At 40.2% G+C, this 15,611-nt stretch overlaps 1 protein-coding gene across 1 annotated transcript in view; it reads left to right on the top strand.

The window, feature by feature from the left end:
* LOC126469863 (organic cation transporter protein-like) overlaps positions 1 to 15,611 on the top strand; it is a 373,860-nt gene that overhangs the window by 333,548 nt on the left and 24,701 nt on the right. The window contains exon 8 of the mRNA XM_050097173.1: positions 1,055 to 1,183. Within this exon, the coding sequence (XP_049953130.1) occupies positions 1,055 to 1,183 (129 nt within the window). The remainder of the gene's footprint in view (positions 1 to 1,054; positions 1,184 to 15,611) is intronic.

Raw genomic sequence — 15,611 nt, 5'->3', positions numbered from 1 at the left:
ATATGACTTCCTATCAAACAAACTAAGCAGTTTTGTATTTGCAGTGCAAATACTAGCAAATTCTACTGACTAGAATACATGAAAAATAGCACATCATAGTTACTTGGAGTCTGTTATTAGATATGGTATAATTTTCTTGGGAAAGTTCAAATAGTTTATATTGAATACTAAAACTGCAGAAGAAAACTGTCAATTATGTTTGTACTCAATGGCGAACAGAATCTTGTCATCCATTATTTTCGACAATGGAAACTCTGTTCCCTGCACATATATTTATGAAATTATAATCTTCCTACACAACCCACCAGGGTAGCCGAGAGTGCGAATGTGCTGCTTCCTGGACACAGATAGATGTGCTGGCCACGGATCGAATCCACCCAGCAGATTAACAATGAGGGCTGGTACGCCAGCCAGCCTGGATGTGCTTTTAGGCAGTTTTCCATATCCCACTAGGTGAATACTGGGCTAGTCCTCAGTTACACAACTTGCAGACATTTGAAAAAGTTTGCACTATTTACTGGTTTGCACTAGATGTAGACAGCTGGGGTACACTAATTCCATCTCAGGGGGTTTGGGGCGGCAACAGGAAGGGCATCTGGCCACCCTCTGCAACTAACACTGCCAAATCCGTAGAAACACGACTGACCCCCCATGTTGAAGCAGGACAAAGGCCCAAAGAAAATGCAGACAAAAATTATTCAAGGATAAATATAACACGGGAAGTATTTTTATGCTACCCATGCACCAACTGAAATTATATGCATGGACTCCACAGTATATGGGGATGACTATATAAAAGTAGTTCATGGGCAAAAACATATTAACTTGGAGCCATTGGTACTAAAAACAAGGCCATAGCAGATTCTGTGGGAGAAATGCTTCTATTCAGCAGAATAATTCACAGAGAATAAAATGATAATTTGAGCAAGGGGTAACTACATCTTGGAACGCTAAACCATCATTTCTATGAGGATTTAAAACTGTTTGAATTATAGAATAATTATGTGATACTGACTGATTATTTCTGAATCTGCATTTTCTTCTATATTTTCAGGCGTGATTGAAATGTGTGGCCCATTCATTTGTATTTACTGTATGGGCAAATTTGGCAGACGAAATACATTAATAGGAGGTCATATGCTGGCTGCTGCAGCTTGTCTACTTGTCATGGTGGTTCCACAAGGTAAGTGGTGACTTTGTACAAAAAATTGAATTATGTATCTCAAGGAACTGAACCAGTCTTGGCTCTGTATTTGTTTTATGAAGGTAGAACGAAGGAGGTGGCAGCTGGTGAGTGCTGCTAGTCCTCTATAGCTGCAAGTTCTTAACATACTTCCTCATGTGTTGGAATATTACACGTTACAGGGAACAGGGATTTTGACTTAATCTGCCACATTGAGAGGACCTCAAAATCAACATACATTGTGTGCTGATCAGGTAAATGGCTGTCAAGGGGAAACAGTCATTACTGCCCAAATTCTGGAGCATGTGTCTCAGTTCAGTTGTGTTATGCTTGTATGGAGTATCTGGTGATTTATGCCTTGGCCAACATTTTGCAGTGTGGAAATGGAACTGGTAGATTCAAATAATACAAATTTCCTCAGTTTGTGTGGACCACTGGAACACCGATACCCCAAAACATAAAAAAGCTTGAGCATAGTGCCTTCTTGTTTACATTTTATAAGCAAGATTAGATAACAATGGTAACAGAATATATGTTGCTCTGAATGTATTTATTATCATGAAGAAGGCAGAAAAGTTCTCCTCATTTTACAATCGGAAAGTACCAGGTGGTGTAGCAGATACATTTAAATCTGTTAAAATGTGGTCAGTGTTACTTTAATGGTAGAAAAAGTGTTACAACATCAGTCATCACACTGACTTCATGCAACACATAGCAAACTAATTAATAAGGTGTTACTGTATGATATGATATAATGCCAGTAGACTTCAGTTATGTTTATTTTGTAGAAAAGAAAAATTCTGTCTTTTTGAAACTGAATATGGAATTTTTCCTATCTGCATGATAAACAAAATCAAAGTAACAGGTAAGGAAGAATGGCTGCAAGTAAAAGCAGTATCAGTAGACTTTAGTGACTACAAATAAGAATGGGGAAATGAAGGAGGGACAGTTGTTAGGGATGTAATTAAGCAAGAGAACTTGAATAAGCTGATCTGTCATCAAATCCATATTCAGTTCACTAGTGTTGCCAGTATATATATTCACTTGAAATTATTGCTCCACATTCTCAAACAGTTTCACTAATAATATAATGGAAGGAAACATTCCACGTGGGAAAAATTATATATAAAAAACAAAGATTATATATAAAAAACAAAGATGAGGTGACTTACCGAACAAAAGCGCTGGCAGGTCGATAGACACACAAACAAACACAAACACACACACAAAATTCAAGCTTTCGCAACAAACTGTTGCCTCATCAGGAAAGAGGGAAGGAGAGGGGAAGACGAAAGGAAGTGGGTTTTAAGGGAGAGGGTAAGGAGTCATTCCAATCCCGGGAGCGGAAAGACTTACCTTAGGGGGAAAAAAGGACAGGTATACACTCGCACACATGCACATATCCATCCACACATACAGACACAAGCAGACATCTCTGCTTGTGTCTGTATGTGTGGATGGATATGTGCGTGTGTGCGAGTGTATACCTGTCCTTTTTTCCCCCTAAGGTAAGTCTTTCCGCTCCCGGGATTGGAATGACTCCTTACCCTCTCCCTTAAAACCCACTTCCTTCCGTCTTCCCCTCTCCTTCCCTCTTTCCTGATGAGGCAACAGTTTGTTGCGAAAGCTTGAATTTTGTGTGTGTGTTTGTGTTTGTTTGTGTGTCTATCGACCTGCCAGCGCTTTTGTCTGGTAAGTCACCTCATCTTTGTTTTTTATATATAGTTTCACTAATAATATTGACAACACATCAGCAGCATCATCTTTATGTGCAAGGCCTATGTAAGTTCAAGAAAATATGGTACATCTGTAATGGAACACGAATTCCCTGTGTAGTATAGACAAATCCTATATGTATCAATGGATAAATTACACAACAAATAAGTAGAACTAAAATAATACCATATGCAGAGAGCAAAGATACTGTCTAATGCATAGCAGCTACCAATCTTCTTGTCTCACTCACCTCTGTTGTCAGGAAATTGCCCTTCAAAGTAAATTCACCAAGGAACACAAATTTATCAAAACTCAGTATCAAACTTTGTAAATGTGCATGCATTTCAATAAGAATATCCATGAAAAAAATGTAAATTTGTATCTGAGATTACCAAAGGTGCTGCAGCTCCTGCCCGAACCATCAAAGGTCCCTCACATTGGCAGAAAGGAAAGAATAATAATAAGGAAATACCTCACTGATATGATGACCCTAGTTTAACTATGGAACTCAAATAAGTTCAGGGCCCATGTGAAGGAACTACAACTTGTGATAGGGTATTATCACTGTAAGCAGTAGATGCTCTATATGCCACAGTACTGCAGCCTCCCAGTGTGTGTGTGTTGGGGAAATAGTGCAAGGTCATCAGACCGCAGCAGCCCCATGTCACTGATGGCATGTTAACTGGGCACAATTGTAAACAGTTGTCAGCTGTGATGGCCTGCTATACCACTTCGGTATTTTTAGCAATAACTGAAGCTGGTTCAGCAGTGATTGGTGCTATGATTCATGGAGCTGCATCTGTGAACAAGAGTTAAACTGCACAAACTCTTCAAAGTGGTAGCATATGGAGCTTTTGTCACTTGTGTTTTAAAGGTTCACATTATCCACTCAGCTTTCCCATTTGATGCAGGTTGAAGACATGAGGGAGAGCCATGAGTGAATCTCTCGTAGTTGTGGAAGTCCACTGATATGGAGGAGATAAACTGAGGTCCAGTATCAGGCACTACAGCTGTAGATGCAACTCCTGTGGTGGAAATTTGTGATAATGCCAGTATATCCATGTCAAAGTTGGACTCCACACATCAGACTAGTTCTTTCCTCCACTCAATGGTCTACCTTCTCTATGGAACCCTCTAGGATTGTATTTTATGTGACATCTCAAATGTTGACAATATTGTAAGATTTTATCATTTAAGCTGCATGTGTTCCTTATGTTTTCATTTCTCTTCCTGTCTCTCATTGTCAACCCCAACAACTGATTAAAGATATCACATTTCAGAGACATGAACTCTATTTTTTGTTCCAGTTAACGAGGACCCACAATTCAGCCCCATATAAATGAGATGGTACCACCACAGTCTTGTAGAACTTCAGCACAGTTTATCCTATGACTTCTACCCTTTCTCAAAAGTTGAAGGTGGCTAGGCTGGTTTGGGTCAGGTCATAAAAATAAATGCCTCATCTCACTCTTGTCCTTTGCATTTCTGTTTCGGGGTCTCTAACCTGTGACATTACCTGACCTACATGATCTGTGAAATGAGGACACATTCAGTTAAGGAAACTAGGAAAAGCTACCTGTCTGAATTAGGTAATGAATGAATTAGCTATCAGGAAGTTGCAAAGTTGATTGCCTTGAAAGGGAAATTTCTAGTATGCTTCAAAATAATACTAGATTAACAATCAATGCAACAGGTGTCATATTTTCAAATGTTAGGCTGTGATATTAACTGTAGTGTCACGGAATAGTAAATAGTTGGAAACGTGGAATATCGTCAAAGTTTCGTTGCCTATGCCGAGAGCCAGAGGCAGTAGGTTAGCCAAGAGGTAGGAGGATTGCACATATATCAGAATGTGTCGTCATGCAGGGGCAATGGCCTGGTTACACACAACAGGCTAGAGAGAATTGGTTAGCACGCGGCTTTGTGTTAGACGGAGACTTTCGTAGAGTGCAAGACAGAGGTATAGTGTCAGCTGTACTGCGTTTCACAACTTTGCGTAAGTCTGCCATAACAACACATAACTCTGTCGCAAAAACACCTAAGGGGTGAGTACGACAGATGAATCAGTAGTATAAGTGGAACGAATGTGTTCATTACAAATGAGCATGATGTCAGGAGGTTGCTCGTGCTTCCTTTAAATACGCAAGCTTTGATAGCAACAAGGCACTCGCAGTTAGACTTGCAATTAGATGTGTACTGGGATGCTGCATAGCACTCAGCTTGGTGATCGACATGTTATTATTTATTAAGGAGATGTTGCAGTAAGGGTGGCCCATCCAGCAGCAGACGGGAGGGGACAGTACCAGCTCTGGTCCTCTCTGCTGCCACTGTCAGTCATCAACCCAGGATTAGCAGACATCGCGGCAGACTCACTCGCCGCCAATGCTGACCACATCAGTGAGCCATTGTCGAGATCATGTGGGGTCTAGCCCCTGTGCATCCTCCGTCACAACCGGGTGAGCCGACGACGCTGGGGGACTGCAGCCCGTTCCACCTGTCCACCACGGACGAGCCACCAGGAGGAGCCGGGAAGAAGACAGGGTGGGATAGAGTACACTCCGCACTACGAGCTGGTGTCATCGCTACGAGTCAGTGAGGACTCGGGGAAGGTCGTTGATATCACCTAGCTCAGCCAGCCTGTGTTTCACGGGCCACATTGTACTCGGCGAGAATAAAGGTGTTACAAATTAATAATGTTTCTTCGGCGTTTCTGACGTGTCCACAGTCATTTCCTAGCATCCTGACAACTGGAGAGGTCACCGCTCAGCCATCCAGCCCACAATAGGTGACCAGGACCACCGGGGCGCCTACAGATTTGGTGTCAGAAGCCCTCGCGCCCACCGCCTACATATTTGGTGTCAGAAGACCTCACGCCCACTGCCTACATAACTGTAAATATGAGAACAACATTGATAGTAAAGAAGTTTTGAACTTTATGTGGTACAATACACAGAACATTTAGTGACAAAATGAAGAAGGGAATGAAGCGCAAATTTTATATATGTAATGGTTACCCCTGATCTAATATATGGAAGTGAAACACTAACATTAACTAAGACAAAAGATGAGTTCTGTCAGCTGAAATTAAATTCTTCATGGAAGTTCATTCATTCATTCATTCAGTTCTACAGATCTCATCAAATTGTACTATCAGACATTAAATACAAAACAATATTATAGAGAAGAGCTTAATATATATCTTACAAATGGAAAAAATAAACCAAGGGTACATAAAATGGAATCAACACATTAATAAATTGGGGGAAGGCACATTAGTTATACAAGTAATCAGTCATAAACTAATAGGAAAAAGGGGTGTATGATCACTGAGAAATACAGGGCTTTAGTGAACATGGAATAATCTGAAAGCCTACTCCATGAAATGAAGTAGCAGTTAATTGTTTTCTTCCTTCTGAATTTTCAGAGTTTGGAGGTGTAGGGGTTCTCCTTCTCCTTATCCTATGGAGTAGCTCATATTTTTACATGGACTGAAATGAAAATGTTCAATTAGTAGATTTCTGTGTGTCATTCATCAGTGAGAGACAAAAGAAGCAAACATTTGAGGAGCACATTTTATTCTGTCTAAATTTCGTTCATATGAAAACCCTTCTGCCACTTGCTTCGTGATACACTATGTGATCAAAAGTATCCAGACACTTAGCTGAAAAAGACTTAAAAGTTTGTAGTACCCTCCATTGGTATAGCTGGAATTTAATATGGTGTTGGCCCACCCTTAGCCTTGTTCACAGATTCCACTCTCGCAGGCATACATTCAGTCAGGTGCTGGAAGGTTTCTTGGGGAATGGCAGCACATTCTTCATGAAGTGCTGCCTTAAGGAGAGGTATTGATGTCAATCGGTGAGGCCTGGCACGAAGTCAGCATTCCAAAATATACCAAAGGTGTTCTCTAGGATTCAGGTCAGGACTCTATGCAGGCCAGTCCACTATAGGGATGTTATTGTCATGCAACTGCCATCCCCAAATTGCTCTTTAACAGTGGGAAGCTAGAAGGTGCTCGAAACATAAATGTATGCCTGTGCTGCAATAGTGCAAAACAATAGGGAGTGCAAGCCCCCTCCATGAAAAACACGACCACACCATAACACCACCGCCTCCGAATTTTACTCTTGGCACTACACACACTGGCAGATGACATTTCACCAGGCATTCACCATACTCACACTGTCACACTGTGCTATCAGATCGCCATATTGTGTATCATGATTTATCACTCCACACAATGTTTTCCCACTGTTCAGTCATCCAATGTTTATGCTCCTTACTCCAAGCGAGGCATTGTTTGCCATTTACCGGTGTGATGTGTGGCTTATGAGCAGCCGTTCAACCATGAAATCCAAGTTTTCTCACCTCCCACCCAACTGTCATAGTACTTGCAGTGGATCCTGATGCAATTTGGAATTCCTGTATGATGGTCTGGATGGATGTCTACATATTACACATTACGACCCTCTGCAACTGTCAGTGGTCTCTGTCGGACACAGACGAGGTTGGCCTGTACGCTTTTGTGCTGTACATGTCCCTTCACATTTCCCCTACACTATCACATCAGAAACAGTGGACCTATGGATGTTTAGGAGTGTGGAAATCTTATATTCAGACATATGACACAAGTGACAACCAGTCACCTGACCATGTTCAAAGTCCATGAGTTCTGACTGCGGATGCTCCATTCTGCTCTCTCATGATTTCTAATGACTACTGAGGTTGCTGATATGGAGTAGCTGGCAGTAGGTGACAGCACAATGTACCTAATATACCTAATATGAAAAATGTATGTTTTTGGGGGTGTCTGGATACTTTTGATCACATAGTGATTCTATTGCTGAGTGAGATGCGTCAACTCACATGGTTTTTGATGTACGTACACAGCCATCAGTGTATACCAAAATGTTCAGTGTCTGATTAGTTGAAGTAATCTTCTTACATGATTTAAGCACCCAGTGGTGGTTTTCCAGCATGTGTGCTAGTTTCTGTACCCTGTGATGTACAGTGAACATAAGTATACATTATAAATGGTATGGCTGCTTGAACTTGTTGATGTCCAGCATAGAACTAGAAAATGATTTTTCTCTTTTGTACCTTGGCTATCCACTGTTACACTTATGACAGTTGGCTGCAACCCTTGCCATCAATGCATTGTTCCCTACAGTATTTGATTCCAGTGGCTATTTTCCCGGAATAGAAGTATCAATGATACGTCCTTGACTTGATGGCATGTGAAAAGCCTAGTGCTTGCACAACCTCACATATGAAGTTTCTCATGTGTTGAGCACCCACACTCTTGCCATGTTAACCCTGAAATGCTACACTTATTTTTATCAATGGGTCGGGTACACTGAGATACTGGTATACCCCAAATAAAAAAGGACTTTATAAATGTTTTAATTTTTTATTTGGTACTAATATAATAAACACTTAAATCATATTTAATAAAAAATGATAAATGTCCAGATAGAAAAAATAACACTACTGAAGCACACACTTGCCATTAGTGGTCCAAACAAATAATATTTTTACAAATGCTACATTTGATCCTGGATTTTCAATCTCTATCATAAAATACACTGCTTTGTTGTGGATTCTGGTCTTCTTTGGGCTGCTTCTGCCTTTGGAAGATCTAAAATATCACTGATGTTTTGATAGAGTTCTCTTCTTCCAATGGTCTTAACATATATGGTCTGATCATATCTAAATTCAAGATTTTTAGGTAAGATCTTTTGTTCTAAAATATTACTTTACCATCTGCAACACTCCCTCTCAACACTAGCATATAATTGTATCCAGTATTGTGTTATAAGTTGTGAAGTAGGCAGAGAGGCAAACAATGAGTTGCCCTAGCACAAGAATATGAATGAGATAACTGGTCTAACATGACAACACATCCTTTGGTAGAGTTATAAAATGGTATAATTTTTGGGAGATATACTATATGTGGTTCATTCCACATGGTTGACAGCATTAGGACATTCCTTTCCTTTCGTTCTGGGGGCCAGTTCAATAACAGGGTAAGGTGTCCACCAAAGCAGAACTCTGTAGAATTTGGCTCTCTCCCTTGTATTGAAGAAGGGAGGAGATGTCTCACTTCTATTGTTCTCGTTTCCAGAGTTCCAACTATGGTAATTTTCTTCTCTATAAGGGTCTTTGCTGTTTCTGTGAATGTAAACCAGATGTCTGTAGTTACGATTCTGTTGGTTCCATGAAAATAGGAACACAGTGTTTTGCATTAACACTTGCCCACTGGTATGTTAGCTGGTGTAGGTCCCTTCCAAGTGTAGACTTCTGCCTTGAGTGCACAAAATGTTTTTGCATCATAACACATCACTAACCAATAATTACTTCTTCACTTCATAGAATAGGCTTACAACCTATTCCATCTTCACATAAGCCATCTATTTGTCAGTGGTCACATACCCCTTTCTCCAATTATTTTATAACTGACTACTTGTTTAATGAATGTCTTCCCACCATTTTGCTGAAATGTTGTTTCCATTTTATGTACCCTTGGTCCCCTTTTTTCATTTATACAATATATATTGAGTTCTTCTCTATAATCCTGTTTTGTATTTGATCTTTGATAATATGTAAGCGTAGGCTTCCGCGGCCGTTGTCTTCTTCAATAAAATTCTTCAGGGTATCAGACCGCATCGTCATAATTTAAAATGCGCATTTTAAATTATGATGATGCGGTCTGATACCCTGAAGAATTTTATTGAAGAGGATCTTTGATAATACTTTTGATAAGATCTGTGGAACACAATGAATAAATGAATTTATGTGAAGGAATTTAATTTAAGCTGATGGTATTCATATTTTGTCTGTCTTAGTTAATGTCCATGATTCACTTCCATATGTTAGAATAAGGGTACCAATTAGTTTATAAAATTTTATCTTCATATATTCCCTTTTTTTGTCACCAGATATTCTGTGTATTGTGCTGCCACATATACTTTGAAACTTATTTGTTATTGATGCTGTTGTCATACGAGGGCTATCCACAAAGTACATTACGTTTTGGAATTAAAAATAAATAAAGTATTGGAATTTTTTTTTATTATATGCAGATGAAAGCCACACTTAAATACTACTTTTCTACATAGTTGCCATTTAAATTAAGGCACTTATCGTAGCGATGGATGAGCTTGGAAATTCCTTCGTCGTAAAATTCGGCTGCCTGCGCCTTCAACCACGAGGTTACCTCTTCTTGAAGCTGTGCGTTGTCATCAAAACGCTGCATAGCCAACCACTTCTTCATTGCTGGGAATAAGTGGAAGTCACTCGGTGCCAGGTCAGGACTGTACAGCGGATGAGGAAACAACTCCCACTTAAAAGATTCGAGAACTTCACGAGTTGCATTTGCCGTGTGGCCCCGAGTGTTGTTGTGAATCAGCAAGATCTTTGAGCCCAACTTTCCCCTGTGCTTGTTTTGTATTGCTCTTCTGAGGTTGTGCAGAGTTTGGCAATACCTTTGAGAGTTGATTATAGTGCCTCTTTCCAGGAAATCCACAAAAATCACACCTTTTCTGTCCCAAAAGACAGTCGTCACATGGTTGAAGGCACAGGCGGCCGAATTTTACGACAAAGGAATTTCCAAGCTCGTCCATCGCTACGATAAGTGCCTTAATTTAAATGGCAACTATGTAGAGAAGTAGTATTTAAGTGTGGCTTTTATCTGTAGATAATAAAAAAAATTTCCAATACTTTATTTATTTTTCATTCCAAAATGTAATGTACTCTGTGGATAGCCTTCGTATTTATAGCTAATACCACAGCCTAACAGTTGAAAATGTGACACCTGCTGTGTTGATTGTTCATCTTGTACTATTTTGAAGCATACTGGAAATTTCCCTTCCAAGGCCATCAACTTTCCAGCTTCTTGATCACTAATTCATTCATTACCTAACTCAGACAGGGAGTTTTTCCCAGTCTCCTTACCTGAATGTGTTCTCATTTCACAGATCATGTAGGTCAGGTAATGTGACTGGTTAGTGACCCTGAAACAGTTATACAAAGGACAAGAGTGAGTTAGGCATCGATTTTTATCACGTGATCCAAACCTCCCCAGTCACCTTCAGCTTTTGAGGAAGGGTAGAAATCATAGGATAAGCTATGCTGAAGTTTCTATGAGACTATGGTATTACCATCACATCTGTACGGGGCTGAATTACCATCACAAAATTCTTTGATTTCTGAATGAAGGATCCCTGAATGTGAAGTTATGAGTATACAAAGTATTTTGATGATAATCTCCTTCTTGGTAAGGCTGAAAGTTGTTTCCAAGATGTCACTTTCTTTCACCTAAAAGAAAAATCAATTTACTGAAAATATCCAATCATCCACTGTAATTGTTTTAAAATAATAAGTAATTGAAGCTTCATAATTAACATAGTTATATTTTCCTTGTTTAAAATAAGTGTAATAATATTTCACATCATATTTACATGTATCAAGAACCTTAGTCATGAAACTTTTTATACTGATTACGCTGCATCAGGGTGCACCTGTATCCCAAAGGTTGAATACCTTGAATAGCGTAAACACTACTGACTCTGTGAAGGTCACAGCCATATTAACTTGTCAAGGCATGAGACTACAGGGAACCATAGAATTGCAGTGCTGACTGTTGGACATTAGCTACACTTTCTGGAAGCACTGGGGTACAGGCATATGTCAAGTAGCATTCCCTGGGATTAAATTACACAAATGTAGTGTGTCTCTTGTTGGTGTCAGTATGAAGTCTGAGTGGAATGGAAGCACTTTATGTGCCTTAATATTCTATTGGCTGTGGCAGCGGGAGCCATACACAAATAATCTTGACAGCCAGGCCTCACAAGGTTGTCAATAGCACAGTAATTATTCTCTCTCTCTCTCTCTCTCTCTCTCTCTCTCTCTCTCTCTCTGCTTTAAATCAGTAAAATCATATGGTGACATGTACTGCTGGGAGTTATCTCACTCAAATGCACTGAAGATAACTATGTATAGCCGAAATCTAGATATGCAAGAATAATAAAATATCAATAGGATTGGGACTTCTTGCTGTATTCCTATCCTTCCTTACAGTATTTACCTTAGTCACCACTGCACTTATTTACTGTGACATCACTGTGTGTTTCTGATAACAGCCAAGTGCAATAATAGTAGGTCTGTGTATAGCAAGAGAGATAAACAAATAGACCCCAATAAGACAAATGAGACCATTGGTGGGAAGCACTTTTATTCACAAGGAGCAACAGTGACATGGTGTTTACAATGCCAATGAAAGCTACATGAAGCTCTGCATGTAACAGTTTCTGGAGTTTGCCAACAATGTATGAGGCCTACATCACACATAAATCCATTACAGATACTAGAAGTTCTACACCACAGTCACCAACATCTCATACAACTGCTCATCCTGCAGTGGAGCAATCCATGGCAAACAGACCATGAGTAGCAAGGCTATTCAACTTGCATGGAAAGCAGAACCCAGTAACTCTTGCATGGCCCAAATTTCCATTGTAAACCAAGAGTCGAGTCAGTCCCCAGACTGGTTACTGAACAGGCCTAGATAATTTTAAAATTATTTAGAAACCACAAAGGAAACATTTGAAGTTAATATTTTATGTGAGAATTGCAAATTTTTTGTAGTATTTGTAGATGGATCTAAGTAAGATAATTTCATCAGCTGTTCTGTAGAATATGCCACATCTGTCCTCATGATTCCTTTACCAAATGAATGTACAGTTAGAGAGGTGGTGATTAATATGAGCTTGACAGTAGAGCAGATGAGACATTTTCAAATATTGGTCTCCCTAACTGCCCAACAGACAAACAAGAACAGGGGATTCCCCCTCCAGCTGCAGAGGCAGTAATTGAAGTGGTTTTCTGCTGGTTGCCAGGACATGTAGAAACTTTTGGGAAAATGAGGCTACAGACAGATTTCCTCTAGGTAGGACACTTTCCTATAACAAATTGGTTCTTCACTCAGTGATAGGACTAACTAATCTGTATGATTAACTGTTGATTGCTGTGTTTTAAATGATGGTGTTTTATATCATGACAACAGGGAGGCACCTGGTTTAGCATCTCCTTTTTTAGGTGTTGGTTAGATTTATGTTATGACAGTTCCAACTTTCTGTGTCATGTGAGACATTCTAATAAATTGAATAGTGTTTTAGTGTGTTCTATGGGTGGCTTGCTGATTTATTGTGTAATTGATCATCATGACTTACTCTTTTGGTCCCTTCTGTGTTACTGTACAGGGTTATTTGTTAGTGCTCTGGCATCCTAGCTCAGCAACTTTGAAAGCCCACAGAATAGCATGGAACTGGATCTCAGCCACTAGGCAGAGTTGGTATACTCATGAGAGCTAGCATCACTTTGCAGTTGCGCCACACCCATTTTGCCAGCAAATTAGAGCTCACAGCTGGGCTATAAGCTCTGCTGCACAGCAGGACACCACTCGGTGGCATATTCACCTCATTTTGTATCCATAGTCATAATGCACTGTTGTTTCTTAGTATTATACTTTGCTACACATTGATTTCTCCTGAGGGTTTACCTGCTAGACTTGTTTATCTATAATGCAGTTTCCACTTGTCTGCTTCCTTGTTGTTACCTTCTGTCCACACTCAGCATTCCACTGTTGGCTGCTCCAGGCTGGTTGGCTCAGCCTCAGGGGGTTCTTCAACTCATTACAAATCTTCCGCCAAATCACAATTATAATAATTGGTGACAGAGTGAAAGGTTAGCATCAAACCATGCACATAAAGCTTGTGAAATTTCTGTAACAACAGAAGCTCCTGCAGCAGCAGTTGCAAAAGCAGTTCCAACAGCACTTTTGACAACATCAGCCGCCAAATGCATTGCTCCATCAAGAAATTCAGTTCCTAAAAGATAGACCACAGATTCAGGGTACCCATCCAAGACAAATAGCAGTCACTTGCCAGACGGAGAGCTATCCACCCACATCTCCACCTTTTAACAATGCCGAACAGGATTGGGACACACATTTACAGTGCCTGAAACAGCACTTCACAGCCTTTAAAGTCACTAATAACGATCTTCAATGGTTGCTTGTCCTGTCTTGGGCTGCCCTACTACTGCTACTTAAGAAGTTGGTTCCTCTGTTGAATACCATCATCTGCGTATTCAAGATGTGCATGGTACTTTCAAATTGCTAAATCTTCCATATCATCTCACCAAGACAAAAATTTAATCAATACCATAAGCAGCCTGGTAACGTTTGTTGCTCCTGAGTGAGTGATTTACAAGGGTTGAGTCACTGCTGCAGTTTCACTTGTGAGGTCTCAGCATGGAAAACCTTAAATGAAGACTCCATAGTTAGAGATGGAATGGACCAATTGGCACTTGAGCCAGAAGTTTGCATATCAGCCCTCAAGCCAGATAACCCATTCTTGGAAGATATTTTGACAATCATGCATTCTTTTGAAATTGCAAGACAGAAAATGAGTGCCTCATGGTGTAACAAGAAGTGGCAGTGTTGCAGATGCTGCATCAGTACCATAAAATTCCTATAAAGCACTTCCTAGAAGGTAGTGTCAGATTTTGTCAATTTCAGATGTATCAATGGTTTTGGAACAACCAATCATAATCTGTTGGTCTGGGCAGTTAGGCATTCTGCCATCCTCAGACTGATCCACAGCATCAGCACATGTGGAGTGTCAGGATTGCCAGGCATCTTACACCCATTGTGGAAAAGATGGACTTTCCTAAACAGTCTGCCACTAACTGTCAGGAAAATCAGACCCAGTTCCCTGCCTGCATCAAGGAAAAGTGCATGAACTTCAGGCAGTATTTCCCAAAGGTGATCCCTTCACTAACAAGTTGTTTATAAACCTCAAAGTTGGGAACACATGCAACAATTTCAAATTGGACAAGATACAATTTCCTTGGTAAGCCTCTAAATGTGTGTTTCCCTGAATTCCTCAGAATTAGCCTCAATCTCCCATATGTTGGTAGCGTTTGGCGATGGTTCAGTTCCACTCTTGGGTCAATTCACTATCGCTGCACCCTACAAAAAGGTCATACAGCTCATAGCACTGTGTGTTGTTGATAGTCACTCAGTTGGATGCATTTTCCATCTGGATGCCTTCTCATTGTTTGGATTCTCCATCAATAGCAAGTCTCAGGTCATCTCTGATACAGTTCTCTTCCAGGAACTCTATGAACTTTCTGCCACTTTCTCATCTGTCTTTGAACCTGATCTGGGAAGGATGACAGATTTCTAGCTCATACCTCCTGTGTCTGTATTTGGTGCTTCATTTCTGCCAAGTCCAACCTACTCCAGTCTCCTTATGGACAGCTGTTGAGCAGGAACTCGGTCAACTCCATAAGGCTGGGGTGATTTTGGTAAAGGAACTCCATGCTCCCTCTGGCTACGCAGAGACCATAAATCAATTAATAATGCCAGGGCACATGTAGAAACCTAATGTATACCACATCCAGGAGACCACCTCACAAAGCTTGTTGGAGAAGAATATTTTTCTAAGATTGATCTTGTGAGAGTGTATTTGCAGATCCCAATGGATGAAGAGTGTAAAGCATTGTGGTCATCTACGTCCCTTCATGCTATATGAATATGAGCACTTGCCTTTTGGGTTCTCTTCTGCTCTAGCAATCTTCAAGAGATTCCTGGAACAGTTAATTCAATTCAATAATCATGTCCATACCTGCTTGCACTGTCTCAACAACT

Source organism: Schistocerca serialis, chromosome 3 (genome assembly GCF_023864345.2).
Source record: "Schistocerca serialis cubense isolate TAMUIC-IGC-003099 chromosome 3, iqSchSeri2.2, whole genome shotgun sequence".
Taxonomy (NCBI): domain Eukaryota; kingdom Metazoa; phylum Arthropoda; class Insecta; order Orthoptera; family Acrididae; genus Schistocerca; species Schistocerca serialis.
Note: the sequence above shows the minus strand (reverse complement) of the source record. Positions and strands in the feature narration are given on the sequence as shown.